General features: G+C 39.7%; 1 protein-coding gene across 1 annotated transcript in view; it reads right to left on the bottom strand.

Annotated features, from left to right (window-relative positions):
- NOX4 (NADPH oxidase 4) overlaps window positions 1-20,291 on the bottom strand; it is a 114,475-nt gene that overhangs the window by 73,029 nt on the left and 21,155 nt on the right. Inside the window, exons 8-11 of the mRNA XM_009286283.1 lie at window positions 17,348-17,428; window positions 12,696-12,924; window positions 10,468-10,632; window positions 10,257-10,319 (exon numbers count right to left, since the gene is read on the bottom strand). Coding sequence (XP_009284558.1) covers window positions 10,257-10,319; window positions 10,468-10,632; window positions 12,696-12,924; window positions 17,348-17,428 — 538 coding nt within the window. The remainder of the gene's footprint in view (window positions 1-10,256; window positions 10,320-10,467; window positions 10,633-12,695; window positions 12,925-17,347; window positions 17,429-20,291) is intronic.

The raw sequence follows: 20,291 nt of genomic DNA, 5'->3' as shown, positions 1-20,291 counted from the left end.
ACATTGCCAAGCAACGCTGCGCTGAGCTGACAAATGCATGAACAAGGAAACTGAATGGCACAAAAGGCTCCTTCTCCATCATCCCCAAGCAGAACCTATGGGCCATCTCCAGACACGTGCTAACTGGCTCCCAGTGGTGTGAGGCACTCATGGAAAGAACCATTAAAGGATCAATAGGTTTTCTAGTCAGATCACCAACACCTTGAGGAACGCTGTGTCCCTCCAAACTACCCTACCAGCACACACAGTATTTTACCAGGCTAAAGCACAGATCCCAGCCAGTCAGCTGGTCTTAAATTTAGGACAGCAAGAGGCAGGGTGTGTCATTCCCCCTAATACTTTGTCCACATTAACTGTATTCATGCTTAAAAGTTGTGCTTATTTTTTTCATTTTGATGTTCTCCTGCACTTCCTAGACCTTTCTCTAACCTGACCTAGCAGCTAACCTAGAAGCACTACCTCTGATGGGAGAAAACACACTTCTCTGCTAAAGTCAGTAGATGCTTGTTATATATTGTAAATTTACTTTCATAATATCAGAAAATATTCTGATTCATGAGAGGGATCTGACGTGACACCTTCTGTTTAAAGTATCTGCTGAAGGAGGACTCGGGATTTAGTGAACTTGAATGTAACAATTTCTGTGTTCCCTTGATCCAAGAGTCAGATTTGTAAGTTTAAATGAAAGCAAAGGTTTACTTAGGGTTTTTATACAGACCCCGAAACTATTAAGCCCAAAAACAAAACAAACCAAACAAACAAGTCTAAGGAAGTACTAAAGGCATCTGAAATATTAATTATTCTATTTTTGTTTTACTTAAATTCTTTTCAAACAGCTGCTAGATTTTCTACTTCTATGAAGAGCAGACAAGCTCTAGGGATTTCTTTAGTTTGCCAGCAAGATACTTCACAATATCCGCATTTCCCTAAATGCTCTGTAAATCATCTCATAAAGACAAGTTTCATAACCATTTGCACAATATATTTAACAAATCTTATTAGAATGTCATCGTGTTAGATTTTGTTTTTATTGTATTCATCTGTCAGTATGAACTTACCTCCCAATGTCCTTACATACTTTTTACTCAGGCAAACTTCCAATAACTTTTCAGGTTTTTTTATTAAGTATTTCAGAATTTGGCCCCTAGGCTTTTCCTGTTGTGGATAGTTTATTTCTCAAGTTTACAGTACAGGACATGTGTTTCTCCATCATCTCCAGTTTTGTTCCTTGCGCAGTACAAAATTTCTTGCTTAAAAGAAGCTTAGAGCTAAAACTTCACTGCTAAATTATTAATACCTTCACTAATTTTAAATGAACTCTGTATCATTCAGGGATAAAGACAACCTTGGCTCTACAAAACACTAGTTTTCTCTTACAAAAGCAAATGTGTTACTTGTGACATTGTATTATTTGCCAAGACCTTTCTGACAAGGCATCAAGCCCAAAAATGTAAAGGTACAGATCAGGACCATCACCTTGTAATCCCATCATGCCTAAATCCAGATACCAAATGGACTTAAATAGATGTGCGGAGGTAACAAGGAAAACTCAATCTAAAAAAAAAATCAAACTAAACAAAACAAAAACATTAAAGGTAGAAAATGTATGACTAAGTAATAGCTCTGAGACGTTTAGGTACAGTACTATAATTTGTCATGTACATCCAGAAACCTCTTTCAGGTAATTCTTCTACCTACTTTGAGATGATTAATGGACTTGAGTTTCTCTGCCTGGGCTTCTGTAATTATTACGTTATAGAATTTTAATTTGGATACTAATCAGACAAAGTATTCTTCCTCAGTAATATATACTTGGATTTTGTCTGTGGATCTGAGTATCTGCATATGCAAACTTGTCCTCTCCCCTCCTCAAAACTCAGCTTTGACTTATTAAAAACCACACATATACTGGCCCCCTAACTTGCTACACGCCATAAATGACATAGCAAGGATTTGACCATCCATGTATATGAGCAGAGAATCCAAGTCCCTCTGGACTTTTTCTTTTCTTACTCATACAGAACTGTATGTGGAAGGAAAGGAAGAAAGATGTCGCACTGCAAATCCTCCTGATGTGATCTGCTTCAAAATAACCATCTGCACAAAAAGATGGAGAACCAGCAAAAGGGCAGAACTTCTTGGAGTTTTTTATTACCAGACTCTTCCAGTTTCTACTTCAACAGGATTTAAAAGCAGATTTGTTATGCAGCACTGAAGTCGGGGAGGTCAGAGCACATTATGACACAGGAGAAAATTTCTAGTGTCAAAGAAAGTGTCAAACGACCTGTTGCAGGTAGTTAACCTCTGCTTGCCTGCTACCAGAACAAGGATCTAGACACTGAATGAAGAGCCAAAACTCTTTGGAGGATCTGAAGAAGCAGCCACTTATGCTAATATAATGCAGGTATTTCATAAAGTCCTGGAGTCTGAAGGCTGGGATCTTTGCTTTGGGTTCTTTGTTTTGGTTTTATTTTTTGCTTTATATGTGCCACTTCCATGCCATCTGCCTCTATTAACTCCATCTCATAAAGCTACTAATCAGTGGATATGCAGAGTACGTCTTAAACAGAGAGGCAGAGAAAGCTCAACAAGAGTTTATGCAAGTTACCTGTGTCTGAATATCAACAAGAGTATCTTGGTATACATGTATGTGCTAGTTAAAAAAAAAAGTCACCGAAGGACAACTTCAGTGCTAAAACAGTATTAATCTGAAAAGACAACAAACATCAAGCTCAGGATATATATCTCTTGGAGCGACAAATGAGGTCCTGGACAGCTTTATAGATATGAGTAAAGTACAAGGACATTTATCCAAAATATATAAGGTTGCACTGTTCACAGGAGCAGAAGAGGTGGTACTCTTTCTACATACAGTCAACTTCTTACAATGTAGATTAACATCTTCACATTAAGCCTTTTATCTTAATAACAGGTGGCTTTTTAATTGTTTCCAAAAGGGATTCTGGATGCTTAAAGGGGAACTGCAGGATGGGAGGGGGCATCCTACCAATGGAGCTGGGTCAGGAGGAATGATGGAGAAAGGAATGAAAACTCTATGTCAAGTCAGTCAGTGAAGGTTGACCTAGACAGATCAGGCAATGCTTTTTCTCTGCCTGAAGAGCCTGAGCTTAGTGGGCTAAGATTTATTGTTTCATTACTTCTAGCAAAATGATGTCCCAAATCTCAGAGAAATTAATGATCTTAGAGGTCTTTTCCAACCTTAATGATTCTATGATTCAATATGGATTATTTGCCTGAGTAACTGCAATGAAGAAAGGAATTGTGGTTGGGTCACTGAAATCACTAGACAAGAACTACAGAATGCAGAATTCAGTTCCCAGAAACTCCTAAAGCCTCCCTCCTCTCCAGCACCCACAGCATCTGACGGGGGATTCCCAGGGACTAACTCTAGCACCTTCTCTAGTCAATGCAATAATGTGATTGAGAGGATTTAAGGTTTGGCTCCTGTCCTGAATGTCTCTTGGAAGAGTCTCTCGCCCTCGTACTACAGAAGTATGGATTAGCCAAAATCCCCCCCCTTTGTCTGTTTTGCACGACAAGAGTGCCAGTCTAGAGGAGGTGTTGTCTCAATGCCTACATATAATGCATAAAACTCTGACATCTCATGCCTTGGGTGCTAAATACTTCAGATATCTTGTTATGGTGAAGTGTCAAAATACCTGAAAAGATAATCTATTATAGACATATACAATTGTCAGAAATGAAAGAGGACAATCCCTTGAGACCCAACATTTTAGCTGGAAAAAAAAAAATTTACTATTCCAAATAGCAGATCTATGTTGTTGCCATAAAACAAAACTTAATGAAGCCTTTCCATCAGCAGTTCAACTTCAGCAAAGAGAATACTGCAAACTGACTCAATTCAATCACCACAGCACCTGCTACGCTTTCCTCCATAGCCACCACTGTAAAAGGCAGCGGTAAAGAAGCTTTGATGGAAGACTCAGTTCTCTACTGCATGTACCATCGGGGCTAATTTTCTTTTCTCCTCAGAGGTGGTACTTCTAGTTTAAAGATGGTACCCACTGAAAGAACAGTTTTGAACACTTTGCGCTGTTCCTTGCATGCACCAGAAGGAAGGATTTTGAACTTTAAGCTATGCAGCCAGCAGCTTAAGTGAGCTCTGAATTCACACCACAACAGCAGAACAGTATCTCCTATCTTTGTGCAACATAGATTTTAGTTCCAAGGGGAAATGGGGGCATGACAGCAGCTAGTGACAACCAAAACTGTCACAAATTTGAGATAACAGATTATTTGATCCTGCATTTGTGGATGTTTGTTGCAGAGCAGAAGTTTTCACCAAACCTCAGATCTGAGCCATCGCCAAATTTAGAAGAATTCGTCTCTTGGTCTTGTTCTTATTTCAAGGTCTGTCACAATCTAAGTTCCATATGAAGTGATGTAATTGTTTCCTACCTTCTTTTGCCACAAGCGAATCAACACTACTAAAACAACAAGGTTACCAAGCTTTATGAGGTGCTGGGAGTAGACACCAGTCTTTTGGTAGCCAAGCTGTCTAAACTGCAGCTTGTGAGGTTTTGTGGCTTGCATTGACTCTGTAGTAGATTCAGCAGAGACCACATGAAAGGACCCAGCACATCTTCTGAAGCACTTAACATGTGCAAAACACAAGGCTATTTCCATGAGGCTTACTGCCAATCACTTCATGCCAATGCAAGAAATTACAAAAACATAGCAGAAAAGGTGACTTCTCTTGTAAGACACTAGTATATATTCTAAACAGGAACCTACTTCTGAAGTCATTCATTAGCAAAAAAAGGAAGTGCGCAGCCATAAATGGTCAGTACCATTCCACGCTGCTGCAAATAATCAGTGGTGTGGTTAAGTGTCTGGAAAGAGAGGGAATTCAATACTATGTGGAAAACGTAAGATGGAGATGGAAAGAAAGCCAATGCTACCATAAACGGCAAGCCTGAGTCTCTTCTTGTTCATATGAGTTAAAACAAAGAGCAACCATAATGAAGTCAGAGGAAACAAACGTTTTTCAAAATGTAAAAAAAAAGATGGAATGATCTCCATAAACTATTTTTTTTTTCTTAGTTTTGATAAGAGGTGGGGCTTTCTATACTAAAGAAAGTGGAAGCGATGTTTTAGATATATGAACTGTAATGAAGGACCATCCTCACTACTAGAAATTGGTACTATTGCCTACACTTGTTTCCTTTTCCAAGGGCTTTAAAGATTGCTATAGACAATGACATTTAACTGCATTCCACAGCAGATGAGTTCCACACTTTCTTCCACAGAAGTATAAAGAAATGTCCGTCTTGGGAAGCAGAGCACTAAAGAGAAGATTTCTGATGTTTCTTTGGATGGTCTGATCTCCAGACCATATTGTGCACTTGGTCTGAAAGACAAATCTCCTTAAGAGTTCATCAAGTGGAAACACACAAAAATCACCTGTCCCTTTACAAACCCTCAACTAAAATATTTATTTACAGAAAATATTTCTCCCCACTACAGATCAAAATATCTTGGAGCTGACAGTATTCTGCTCATATTCAACTGTAAGATGCAATAATATCCTATCTAAAATAAGTAAATTGGACGCAAGGGAGTACAGGACTGAAAATGTTACTCACACTGTTTTACACAGCATAGTAACAGTTGTGTACAGTTGTGTATAGAAACCGGTGAAAGAAGTACAGTAAAACATGTTAAAAAGAAAGCATTTTGTCAAAGTGAAATCAAAAACAATGGAGCAATGAAGACAATATGAAGCTAGTAGTCCACTATGAACTACCTAGAACTGGCCAGCAGGTCACTTGCAGGAATCCCAGACGTTGGGTCATCCCTTCATTACCATTCCCAGACTTTCCAATGGATAACAAAGTCAAGGAGTCACACTAGTGAATACAAAGTCACACTAGTGAATAAAAAACAGTGGAAGCATGCTTCAAAAATGGACTTAAAAAATGCCAGCTTCCACATCGTTCATGAGAGAAAATTGGGTTCTCCGAGTGCCTGAACTTCAGAGTGTACAAGTGACATTGCCAGCAGGTCGAGGGAGGTGATGCCTCCCCTTTATTCAACACTGGCGCGGCCACATCTGGAGCACTGTGTCCAGTTCTGGACTCTTCACTACGAGACATGGACATACTGGGGAGAGTCCAACAAAGGGCCAGGAAGATGATTAAGGGTCTGGAGCATGACTCCTGTGAGGAAAGGCTGAGCGAGCTGGGTCTGTTCAGCCTGGAGAAGAGAAGGCTTAAGGGGACCTTATCAATGTATACAAATATCTGAAGGTAGGGTGCAAAGAGGATGGAGTCAGGCTCTTTTCAGTGGTGCCCAGTGGCAGGACAAGAGGCAATAGGCACAAACTGAAACACAAGAGGTTCCCTCTGAATACCAGGAAACACTTTTTTACTGTGAGGGTGACCGAGCACTGAAATAGAGAGAAGAGAAGGCTTAAGGGGACCTTATCAATGTATACAAATATCTGAAGGTAGGGTGCAAAGAGGATGGAGTCAGGCTCTTTTCAGTGGTGCCCAGTGGCAGGACAAGAGGCAATAGGCACAAACTGAAACACAAGAGGTTCCCTCTGAATACCAGGAAACACTTTTTTACTGTGGGGGTGACCGAGCACTGAAATAGGTTGCCCAGGGAGGTTGTGGAATCTCCATCCTTGGAGACATTCAAAAGCCATCCAGACATGGTCCTGGGCAACTGGGTCTAGGTGGCCCTGCTTGAGCAGGGGGGTTGGACAGGATGATCTCCAGAGGTCCCTTTCAATCTCAACCATTCTGTGATTCAGTGACATGAAGTCTTTGACAGCAGAGCCAGGTCACAGGTTAGCAAAGAAGCCAGACTGGCAGCTCTGAGTTCAGAGCAACATGGATTTTGCTTCTCCAAATTCCCGTGTGCATTTTGTACCAATGACTTCTGCTCATTCCTCCATTAGCAGGGGGAAGAACGCTTTCAAATGACAAAAAGGAAAAGAAAATAAACGCCAATGCACACATTTCTGAACAATGCTTACCTCTTTATGCTCACTTGGTTACGATTCAGAGCTCCCTCTGGCTCCGAGTGAAACAAGTGGGAGCTTTGCCAGAGTGCAATGGGAGTGGGTTCAGGCCCTTTACACAGCCTCCCAGTGTTTTCCTCCATCCCGACATTATGTAAGAAACTGAGCTAAACTGTAAATATGACACAATCTCGAAAAGGGAAGGGACTAGTAAAATATCTGCATGACTCCACGCTGACTCACCCCTTCCTTTCTGCTTTTGCTTACAGTCCTCGTTTAGAGTATAAAGATATGCTTGAACTGGTCACTTTTTGCCTTTTAAGCATACTCCAGGCACCGTGAGATGTTTCATCAGCTTAGACTGATGAAACATCAGTCTATAAGCAGGACAGCAGCAGAAGGCTGCAGCCTTCCCCCTAGCCCTGCTGCAGTCATCGCTGCACTGCGCTTCCAGCATCCGAAGCCCCACACGCCCCTCATGCTGCTCTCACTGTGGCTCTGAGCCCCACGCTCCTACACCAGCCTAGAAAAATAACCCAGAGATTATCATCATCCAACAAAAGAAGCAGCAGTAGTGTTCCAGCTTGCTTGGTAACTACAAGTAGGTCAGATGGGAGCAGAAAAAATACTGAGTTAAGCTATTGCCTACACACTCTATAAGCACAGTCCCATGTCTGGCATCATATTAAACAACAACAACAAAAAAGCTTTTTAAGCAGGACAGCAGCCCAAGGCATATTCTATGACCTAGAAAGACATGTGGAAATGACTGTCCCCTGCTTAGGCTGGGCAAAAAGATTGCCATAAACCTAGACATTTCAAATCCTCATTATGCTGTAAAACAGCCATTTGCCCAGTAACAGCATTTCTCCAGCATAGTTGACATTCTACCGAAATATGTTTGTCGCAATAAAAATGAAGCTCAGTAACTCAGTGGTAACTTCATATCTTGTAATAGTTAAAACATGTATGCGATCTTGAAGGATATGCTGTTATGCTGAAGGATATCAATGTACGTTAAAGTATAAAGCATTGAGCATGAACAGAAATTGCCCAGTCTAGTATTACATACTTAAAATATAATGCATTCTGCATGAGTGGAAATTGCTAGTTCTAACATTACATATTTAATACGTGGCTGTAAAAATTACACAAACTGTAATTTATCAACCAGACTTATATATCTGAAATATACTGCACATTATCTGAATATAAATGAGTTATATTCACTAAGAAAACTCAGACTCACAACAAGAGATCTATTTTCCATAGCTCCCAGATCTAGAAGGTTTTGTGCAAAAATATTTTTTCGTAACATCCATTATTATAGTATGCCATTTTAAAAACTGGATGAAATCCTCAACCCATGCAAAGAATCTGACTTCAATAAAACATCCTATTCAACTTCATCCTATGATTTAACCCAGTAGGCCCATGTCAGCATTCCCTTTTCTGATAAAAACTCTCATCATAACAAATAAGAAGTTCTGCCAGAGAAAAGACTACTGAACCAGGCCTAATATCCTTTGATGACATTATTTCTGGAAATTAGAACCACATGATCCATTGTTTTAGCAGTGTCCTAAAATAAGAAGAGTAAATCTTTTTAACGGTCCCATAGTTTCCAAACTGTGCAATTACTACTAATGACCAAATTATTGCCATTATTTTAATTTCCACTGAGATGGACAGTCAGAAATCAAGAACATGATGTTTTGAGATTAATGTTTAAATAAGATATGTCCACTGGTATAAAACAGGTGTAACTTTATTAAATATAGCTATGCTAGGGCCAAACAAGTGTTAAGAGCAATCTGAGACTTATGCTAAGTTCTTTAAATTTATTTTCTGATCACTAAGCTAATAAAAAATACAAATAAACACTGACTGAATCATTCTGCACAAGAGAACAGCTACCATTCCATCAGTACTGCAATGCACATCATTTTTCAGTATTGCACATCTAGTTATCTTCACGCACTATACAGAGGAAAGCCTTAAAAATTGCCTACTGGAGTTAACAACAGATAAATAACACACGCCTCTACTGGTTAAGTGAATAGCCAGGAAAATTTTGCAAAAATCAGGCTATGCAAGTGCCAATATTGCTTCATCGAGCTATACAGAGGCAGCTTCCTTTAAGTGAGATTCACTCCCAGATTTACAGCACAAAATTTATTTTGGATGGAATTTAGTGTGGGTTCCCTTGTGACAGTACCTGCCTGCCGGCTCAGCATATAGATAAATAAATTAAAACAAACAAAACAAAACAAAACACCCCACAAAACCAAAGAGCTGGGAGTGGACAGGACCTGGGTGTGCCCTCTGAATCTCAAGTAACATTAAAACATCTCAGCTGTTCCATAGCACTAGATACAATTCACTGGGGATAAAGTATCAGTTATCAGTCAAACGTGAATATTTATCTCCATGGTCTTCTTGAAGAAGAATATCAGTTTCAGGTGATACTAAATTATTCCCTTTGGAAGGAAAAGGCTGCCACTAATATTCAACCTTAGACTTCAACCTTAGACTCTGAGGTTTGTAACAACCCAGCCAGTGCAGTACAGAGATTTTCTGGTAGCATCTCCCAGGCCTCTGCACTGCTCACTCCGGCAGAACTTCAGATATATTTATATACAATTTCACTTTATTCCAGTCTGTCTCCAGGGGTCCAGTTCCCATTCTAGATCAATTGAGCTGAGTAAGTAATAATCCCAATGTTGTATGACTTCACTGGTATATCACTTTAACTCATCGATGTATGTCTTAATATAAAAATAAAGCAGAAGACTATTTTAGAAACTTCTTTTTTAAACTTGATGTTTTTCTAACTTCAGTAAAGGCAGTTGCAGGAATGTCTTTTCATTGAATAGGAACAACGACAGAAAATTTATTTCAGTTTGTGCTCATTCTGCGTTAAGGTCTACAAAAACATCTGAAACTTCTTTTATGAAACAATGATCAAAATCACATGGATTTTATTTATTTATTTATTTATTATTGTGTTTCACTTATGGAAGACTTTGAAAAAAGTTCCCATTATCATTTTCTCAACAGTGGAGAAAATTAAATATGTATTGAGTACTGTCATACATAATAATCATCCCATTTCATAATCACTGACACCCTCATAAATGAAACATAAGCTCTTCTGGAGGGAATTTTCACCTTGAAGGCAATAAACACCATTTGCTTACCAAATATAAATAAAAGGGAAAATACAGAAAAAAATCATATTTCTTACCATTGTAAGGGTGAATGGATGGCTTTCCAGTGTGGACACTCTTGGACAGTGTAGAATAACATACTGAAACAAAATCAGCCAGAGAAAATAAAATGATAGAAAAGATACGTTCAAAACATTCAGTGATGGGTTAGTACATACAAAGTGAAAGTCATCCCTACAGATGATGCTACATGAACAGCAGGGATTTTTTGGAGGCACGTTAACTCACCTGACCAGGCCTTGCTTTAAAGTCGGCTTTCATCATCCTTACTTCGAGGACATTGGAGGGATGGCTTATCACTGAAGTTATTGTGACCGGTTTATTGCTGCGGATGTAGCGGTACAGCCTTTCCACGCAGTACAAGCACAGAGGTCCAGAAATCCAAAACCAGGTCTATGGGAGAACAAAAATACGTTACCTCAAGGACTTTTCATTTTATGTTTTCTAATTTCAAAACTACATGACTGCTTGCAGGACCTCATTTCACAACTATTGTGGAACAGTGTTTTGGTCACAAGCAACCTCCACATCTCTCTACGTGCAGGAATCCAAGCACGCTATGGAGGCTTAATCAGTCTAACCAGCAGCATCACGCACAAGCACAAATGATTTCAATCATAAAACTCATCAGGAACAAAATGCTAATGACCTCATTTGCAACCACGTTACTCTGGTTTTATGTAGTTAGATTGCAACTGGTTTCAGCAGTGAATGACACAGTACATACACTGTTTCAAAATCTAACAGACCGGAGTACTATAAAACTGGTTAACCTTTATGGAAAAACACTTTCTGGCTTGCAATATTATTTGACTATTGCCTTCTTTTAATCATCGCAGGTACAAGCAAAAAACTGAGAAAGAAGCAATTCTTGTGCTATAGAATCTATGCTTATATTAAGCTAGTGTAAAATCATAGACAAGGGAGAGAAATGGGCACTTTCGAATCACGATTCATTTGCCCCCGTGGAAGGTGCGTATGCTAGTCAAATAATGCCCTGAAAATGCCCATTTCTCTGCATTGATTATATGGGGAGCCCTGGATCACTACCTCAGATGGAGACATTTGCAGCTGCTCAGCTAAATCCCATCCTAAGAGTCAATTACTAACAGCTTATGGCAGAGCTAGCTACTAATTCCACATCTGCTCAGTCATTCAAGCCATGGCACAGAAGTGCCCTTGACCCTCATCCATCTTCCCTTCCCAATTTTTAGTGTTACACATCAGCATCTCTTGCAACTAACAGAGTATTAATTTCCTCAAGCACCTCTGGCCTTAAAAACTTCAGTGGCTCACAAGACCTAAGGCTTTTTTTTTTAGACTTGGTATCGCTAAGTGCATAAAACACTTCCAAATCCAAAAAAGTCCTAAAATGTTATGAGCTGTCAGGAGAACACTGAGTGGCCATTTCTTTCCACGGCTCTTCTGTTCCCATAAATGGCTCTAAAGTAGACATCTTAAGCCCCAAAGAAGACTGTTCGATGTCCTGTTGGTCATATGGAGCCAGATATACATCGACACTTGTAATCCAGGAGTATTACCACAACAAAATACAAATCCAAATAATTTTGTTGGAGGACTTCAATGCAGAACTGACTGTTTCTTATTATGATTACATGCTCCATAGTAAAATGGGTTCCCACTGCAGCTAGTAACGGACATATGTGTTCTACAGAAAACAATTATAATAATAAGAAGAAACTCCTGTGAGGTCTGTTATGGGACCACCTTGAATGGTGGGCCCTGGACTTGTGAACTCCATATTCCCAAACTTCCTCAGGCTACTTGCCAATACAGCCCGGCTCATCTTTTCTCAAAAGAAAAGAGAAAATTTGGATGAAGAAAAAGCTGCTGCCACAAAACATAAAGAAACAAAAGGAAAACAGAAAACAGAAAAAGAAAAGGCTTTTCTATCCCCACTGTCATCATACTCATTTACCCACGCCACATATAAAACAATCCTGTCTGCAAACAACAGGCTATACAAAGCCAAACCACAACCAACTGCAACCCAGAAATGAGTATTAGGACTTGCATCCGTATGGTAAAAAAAGAGAACAAATGGAGTTTGATTATTTCAATTAACTACTGCCACACAAAGCTTACAAAGGGACCTTATGAATATGTTATATAAATGTTTGCTCTGAAGTGCTACGCTGTAATTTAAAGTTACATTTATAGCAAGACCAATACATCTCTTACCGTGTCGTACAAAAAAGAACATTACAGCCAATCTCTTGACATTTTTCCACCCTATTCTATACACCACATTGTAATGCAGTTCAAAGTTTAATACAGATTGTTTTTCCCCCACCAAATCTTTGAATGCCTGAAAAGGTTTTAATAATATTTTCCATTATTAAAACATCTGGTCTGGAAAAGCAATAATTAGTGGTTACGGCTGACTGAAAGACTTGGCATGGCTTGTAATACCTGAAACGTCGGATCATACAGACCTCTGGGAAGTGTGACTGGAACTTGGGTTCCTCAGAACAAATTCTCATAAAGTTATTTTGTACAAAGGGTTCTGGTACTGATAAGTCCTCTGGGAAAGGTTCAGTAGTATAGTCAGGAAACGTCTCTTCAAAAGCCTTTGGCACCGTCATATTCTCTTGAAGTGTTTTGTTAGGATTAAAGCAACCAGGAGGGTGTTCCTCTAAGTTGGTCTGGTACTTGAGCACTCCCCTACAGGAAAATAAAATAGCAGAGAGACTGAAGTAACAGTCAAGACCAAGCAACTTATCTTAATTCAGAGAGGGTTTTAGAAAGCAGTCACGAGGCTCATCTTCTGTACGAATTTTTATTCCGTTTGCTTTCAGGACTTTCAATGAGATCGAAGCTTTGCAACAATAGAGCCCTCTGTCACTAGAGGCAAGGTTTAACTTTTCCAGCTCACTTGGCACTCCCCCACTGAATAGCCTCAAGCTTAATACTGCTTGAAAGGGGGAGATATTGTGGGAGCCTTGAAAAAAAATTAAATAATCACATTTCCAGTTCAATCACAGTCAGGCTGTTTTCACTCATCCTCCCTACAGTCAGCAAGGCCCATTTTTTAAGGCAGTCCATAGCAGAAGTGGCCTAAGTTGCCAAATCATAAACTGCAGGAATGTTCCCATTACTTCATTGTTTATCAGGTTTGCACACAATGATATAACTTGCTCCTTTGAATATCATCTTGTCAAATAGATAGAAGGAAAAAAGAAAGTACTGAATCATGGCCAAGGAACCTTTCTTGCAAATTATTTTGCGGGGTCAATGCTTGTTTTTTAAGCTCAAGTTAAATTTATAGTAAAATGAAGTGAGAACCTTGCAGCTGCACCTAGAAACTATGAAGAAAAAAGTGGAAACCTGAGACACTCTGGGATATCTCAACACATGAATGAATCATTCAAAACGGGGAAGAACCGATAATACTAGTAATAAAATTCCTCGGAAGTACTACTTGCCTCCAAATCTGGATTTGATGACAGTAAAACCACAAGGAGGAATATTTAAAAAACCAAAGGGCTAAACGACAGCTGTATAGGATGGTGCTGGGTGGGAAATAAGGCACACTGACACAATGTCTGGTGAGACGTGCCCTCCGAGCGCTAGGCCATGTGGTGAAGGCTCATCTCAAGTATACAATCAAACATAAGGACATATGCTCCCTGCTCCTCTTCCCAACGTACACACACACAGCAGCAGCAGTGACAGAGTTTAATTCACAAGAAGAGAAAGAAGTAGGATATCTGCACTATTCCCAACTTAAATGGGTTCCGACAGGCTACTGGCAATCTTCCCTACTGAAATGCAGTCCTGACAGCTAGTAACAAGCTTCCTGCATGGTCCAGTGAATAATGTACAGCTTGGAAGTTAAATCTGCTCACTAAACTCCACGTCCGACCCTGGGAGAATCACTTGGGAGGTGTCTGTGTGCCTACACCCAGGCTTCTGTCTGTATTTATTGCCCGATCATGCCTATCGCTTGCATCTGGCATCACTGTTGGTCATCACATATTTGCAAAGTGACAGATACCCCTAGCATTATGCTAGTTCCCTGCTCCATAAATATTATGGTGCCTCGTGGATTTAGCTGGAAGTCACAGCACGTGCGATATTTTTTCAATCAACCTTGTGTGCATGCCTGCCAGCTGCTCTCACAGCTTCTCTGTTCTCAGAACATCCCAAAAGAGGATTCAAAGTTTTCCTTGAGACATGAATAGCTGAACTGCAAACATGAGCATCCCCTCCAGTAATCTCTAGTTTGTTTAAACTATTACAAACATGCTAACTGAGTGGCAAACTGGGATGACAAAGCTGCCTGTTGACGGCAGCTGCAATGACTCCCATTTCTGAAGCTGTCAAGGAAAGGCAAGTTTTCTTACACACCCAAGATCAGTTCCCAGAAAGGTTGAGTTCTGCACAACTCTTAAGGAGCCTAAGAGCTATCCTCATATTTATTCAGTACAACACTTGAATACATAAAAATCGATATGTGGATGTCAGTAAATAGGACACAGGCATCTTTAGCAAACAAAAATGGGAGGGACAAAAAGGGCAAGTCATATGGAAGTATCCTACTGGCTGAGCAACACAGGATGCAGTCTATTTGCATCGGCATACATCAACCTCTGCCCCAATTTTCCACCCCTGAAATAGAAACAACATTCACTTCTGGCTACAGCTGGAAAATATATATATCACTGTTTCTTGAGATTTTTATGATGATAAGCTAGAGGTCAATGGTTCTCAATGTTTTTATAGGGAACTACATTGCTCCTATCTTCTCATCCATATTCCGCTGCTCAACTCAAGGTGAGTTGCTTGAGGGGTCTCCTAAACGTCAATGTGTGGGCGGAATCTTAAGAATTTTCAGCCTTTGGAAGATAAATCCTTGGATAACTCTAATGACTCTTATTCTCAGCTCCTATGAACCAGCATAACCCACTGAACTCCACAGTAATACCAAATCTGGATCAGCTGAGGATCGGGCTCCAAATGTTTTGTATGTTTTATAGCTCCTTATATTGGTACTAGAAACATCAAGCTTCTGTTTTCACATAAACTATTTTTTGTTGTTGCTATTGCTGGCTTAAAATACAGACAATTTAATGAAGATATGCACCAAGCCTTAAGCCACTAAAATATTTGAAAGTCACTTTGCAAGAAATACAAGAGCAACGAAAGTCTTTAAGGATAATTCCCTGAAAGATTCTCCTCTCCCTTAGGGTAGGGACGAAAGAACAAACCAGTAACATATGACGGATGAATCATGTCACTTTATATACTGCTGAGAAGTGCTTGGCTACCCTGAAGAAGAGGATACTATAAGAACACACCTGTAATAGTTTGAAACAAAACAAGAATCCAGGAATACTGTGGAAATACTCAAAAGGAGAGACTCCCAAGACAGGTAAATCCTCACCCAATCTGCCTGCACACTCCAGCCACAGGAAATGCCTTGCTCTATAGAGTAACTGGCCATGTGTCTGCAAATCTCTAGGACATGCCATGTAGGAGTCACCTGGCCACCTAAGCATGGGTGTCTAAGCTTACTTTATTCTCAGAAGAGATCTTCTAATCAATATCACCAATGGAGCCCAGAAATCAATCCAGCTCACTTGAATGTAGATACTTGTAGCAGCAGGTTAGCTGAAGCATTCTCGAGGCTCCATTGACTGTATTTATTAGAACTCATTAGACTATAATGGGAGACAGGCACTTAGAAAACATGTAGACCTACAATTAGGCATCTTAAACTTGAACTGACTCCCACTCTCCATGACTCATTCTTCTTCCACTTTTAACTGACACTCAGTTCTTCCACATTCTCACTGAAAGGCTTTCCAATTCAATATTAAGGAGGCTGTGTACAAGAAGATGCCTGTTTAACACTTGGTGTATTCCTGCAGCCTTGGTTTGCAAACTTCTCCAACGAGACTTCTTCCTTCATGAAGTGGCAACATGTTTAGGAAGACAATGGGCAAAGGATAATACAGTGAAGGAGATGAATTAAACTAGGCATGAAAAATACTCCGAAGGCAATCACTGGAACAGATTGCCTAGGGAGGTTAGAGGATCTCAGTCACCAGATGTTTTCAAGAAGTTAGACAAACACCCGTCAAGAATAATTTAGCAAAAGTTCATCCTGCCCCAGGATGGGGAGAATAGGTTAGATCCATCTTCCCCAGCTATGAACAAGAGCTATGCCACAACAAAAAAAAACAAAACACAGAGAACTGGAATTATGTCCAGGAGTTTCAATTGTTTTGAACTCATTATTTCAATTCACCAGATCTCAAGCTGCGTTTGTTTTGTTCAGCAACATATTCCTACTGTGATCTTGCTAGGCCTAATTACTTTTCACTGTTTACTTTAAGCAGTGGTGCTGAGTATCGCACAGACATTCCAGCACCCCATGTTTCAGTAGATGTTTGATGACATGGAGAAATAAACCTCGTTCAAATACACCTTCCCTTCCCTATACCAATCTCTGCACCTACATCCACAAAGGAAACTTCAGAGACATTAATGGACCAGATTTTCACACAGCGTAACTTGTGGAAGCTGCTCTACCTTGCGGTACAGCTGGACTTGTTTGTGCCAGATACAGACCTGATCATCAGCCCCATGGCACATGAACACTGGTCTGATGTTTGTGAAAACAAGAAGAAAAACTAGTAAATTTTGTATCAGAGCAATGAGAAAGAGATAATTAGGGAGAGGTCGCTCCTCCCCTCTCCTTAGGAGTCAAAACGGAAGGTAGAGAGGAAAGAGAAAAGGATGAGCAACTTTGCTTCACGTTCTCCTCTCAGCAGCCAGGTAAGAGGGGGCAGAAAAGAAACAATAATGTTTTCTTTATTTCCCACTAGAAACTGGTATCATGGACAAGGAATAAACTTGAAAGTGAAGAAGTTTGTGCTAGCTGGTTGTAGTAACACACAATTCTCCAAGCTACAATCTGAACTTTATTTAAACAATAACCTGTTGAAAAACTGAAGAGCATAGTATCTTGTCAAGAAGTTGGCCCACTGTGCACAAGCGAGCTCGGGAAAGGCAGTAATCAAGGGAACTGCTCTTTCTGGTTGTGCTTCAGGAAAAGGGACAGTATTTTCCATTTACTTACCCAGAAACATGTAGCATCAGCAGCATATAGAAGACAAAGAAAAGGTTGTGTGTATACCAGAAGATGTCATAGTTTGAAACCCTGAAAAGAATAAACCATGGTTCAATGCTGTTTCACTCAGATGGAATCACTGCTAATTAAAAGCAGATCTGTGCACATAGGACATCATTATACACCACGTAGTCATGTAGAATAGTCAAAGCCCAGTATGTATTCCCACAGGCACACTGTACTTGCAAGCAATTAAGTGTTGAGAAGAACAGGTGACTGGCACAGAAGTAAAAAGCTGAGAAAGAGAAATGAAGGACATAGAAGTACAGAGCCAGCTGAAGAACTGTTCCTAAATTAGGAGACTTCACTGCTTTCATAGGTCCTACTTAGTCCCTATCAGATCCTTATAGCTAGAATAGTTCTTCAGTCTCCAGGCTCAAAACTCAACCTCTTTACAGTGAGTGCCTCCTTGCGTTCTCCCTGCCCCAATACAGGGCTGTGGTGTTTAATCTGTCACTACTGGTACAACCTACAAACAGGTACCAGAGACAGCAGCAGAAGGGCTGGTGGGAAAGGTAAAAGAAACTTGTGAGGATATGGAGTGGAAGGAGACACAGGAGGAAAGGGAACTAGAGCAAGGAGGCAACAAGAGGACAGGCAGGAGAATTTTGAGGGCAGGAGGCCACATACGTTGGGGCTCTAGGATCGATGGTCTTGGGAGGAACAAGAAGAACGTTACCACTGTGGGGATCAGGAGAGGTGAAGGGGAAAGAAGACTTCCTTTCATCAGTAATTTGTTAGGTAATGTAAAAAGAACCAAGACCAAAGAAAATACCCATCTGGAAGTGTTTTCTGTTAAGCCTGTTTGTTTTTTCTTGAGTAAAATAGTCACCAAAAAACAACAACAACCAAATGGTTAAGAAAATACTCTACTTCATAGTACACAAACACACCTCTCACACTACACAGCATGGTAGGAGAGTCCTTTCCAAAACCAAAAAACCTACCCCCATTCATAAGCCAAAACAATTATTAACTAAAAAACAACCTTAACTCTGAGAACATAGTTTAAGAAGCTACTCCTCCAACATAGCTAACTTTTTTCAGAATTTTTTCTGCTCCTATGGCCTTTTTCATAAACAGCTAACTACCCTTGCTTCAATACATCTGAAACACACACGGCTCAGATCAATTTGTTTCTGTCAATACAGGACTTACTTGTTTTCTTTCTCAAGACAGAAAAAATAATTTTGATAATCTGAGGGCCACCAAAATAAAACCCAAGCAAGGGCAGTTCTAAGGAACCCAGCAACAGCAAGGGGCTCTGAACCCCCCCCTTCACTCTGCCATCCTTCCCCCATTCAGCACCACGCTAACACTTTTTCCTCCTTGAGGCTGCTCAAACCATTTCTAACTACCCCCATCTCCTGGTAGGCGTTTCCATGCAGTCACTCATCAGTATCTGTAAGGAGTTGTGGGAGTGAACATCAGTAAGATGAAAGTAAAGGATGATGGTGTGGGGAGTGGAAGCACAATGAGAAGGCACAAAGAGAATACAATTTACCCCCAGACCCAAAACAGGTCTTGGAGCTCTGGTTTAATTTGGTATCTTGCTACAATACCAAAAGCTGCACACTGAATTATTTTTTACTGGATCTTGAGCACTTTTTTCAGAATGCACCAATTTTTCAAAATTTCAGTGATGGAAAGTCAATCGCAGCTTCTGACGTGTTGTTTTCAACAGCTAAATATTATTACTGATTAAAATTACCATACACTTCTTCTCCGAATATGTCTAAATGTCAGCTTCCAGCCAGTTGCGCATTTCATTTTTCTTTCAGCATTCCTGCAGATACCTCTACTATAAAATCCTGGTTCCTCACATGTATCAAGTTCCACTAAATGTAATCAAGTCCTCTCAACTTCACTTCCTTAAACTAAAAGGATGGAAATCCTTGAATCTCACCACAAAGCATATTTTTCAACATTTTAATAATTATATATTTCTTACTTGTATCCTTCTTAAACTGTGTCCTACAGATACATACACTACTCTAATACACTCAATAATCTTCCTACTTCTCCATATATATTTTTATAGTTCTTCAGAACATTTATTACTTTCTTTACCTTCTTCTTAGGGCTTAAAATAGACATTATTCACAGAATGAATGCATTTCTTAGGAACTCAAAAGTCCTGAAAATTTGAGATCAAGTTGAATATTTAATTTTGGCTAATCTACTTTAGAATTTTGCAGGCGAAGACCTGCAAGAGTTAACTTACCAAGAAATCTAAGGGGAGATTGCCATGCTTTAAAGGGACACAGTAAGCAGCACAGTTTTGGAAAACTATTTTTAACACTCTTAGTTTTGAAAAGGAAGCTATATGTGGTAGTTTAGAAGAAGAAATTGAAGACTGGAATATTTGGTTACAAAAAGAGATGGCATCGGAGCAGCTTATATTTTAATGTTCCTTTAAATATATGATTTCCAAAGTCACTAGTAATTGTGTTCAATGGAAATACTCTTGAACAACATTCATATGAAAGTTAGCAAAAATGTCAAAGTTTATTCACAGGATTTATTGTATTTTCTACTAACGTCATAACCCTTCCAACAAACAACTACTGAACAAAAAATGTTGGTCTAATACTCAGGTATGACACGGCAAAAATTTAGAAAATTTTTCAGACAATACTCACTTTCCCCCTTTAAAACATTAGCAGCTAATTCAATCCTCCTAATACTTATTCACACAGTTTGCTGACCAAGTAAAGGTGCAAAAATAGCAGGATAGTCACGCATAGAAAAATTTCAGGAAGAACACATGAAGGAAGAAATGATTAAAGAGGTCAGTGTGCAAGAGCGGATTAGGGCTGAAATCCAAAAGGGTGCAACAGTCTCTGAAATACTTTTTAAAAAGCCCAGTTTCTGATAGGCAGTGAACATTTAC

This window comes from Aptenodytes forsteri, unplaced genomic scaffold (genome assembly GCF_000699145.1).
Source record: "Aptenodytes forsteri isolate BGI_AS27 unplaced genomic scaffold, ASM69914v1 Scaffold376, whole genome shotgun sequence".
Classification (NCBI taxonomy): Eukaryota; Metazoa; Chordata; class Aves; order Sphenisciformes; family Spheniscidae; genus Aptenodytes; species Aptenodytes forsteri.
The sequence above is the reverse complement of the archived record's forward strand: the minus strand, read 5'-3'. Positions and strand labels throughout refer to the sequence as shown.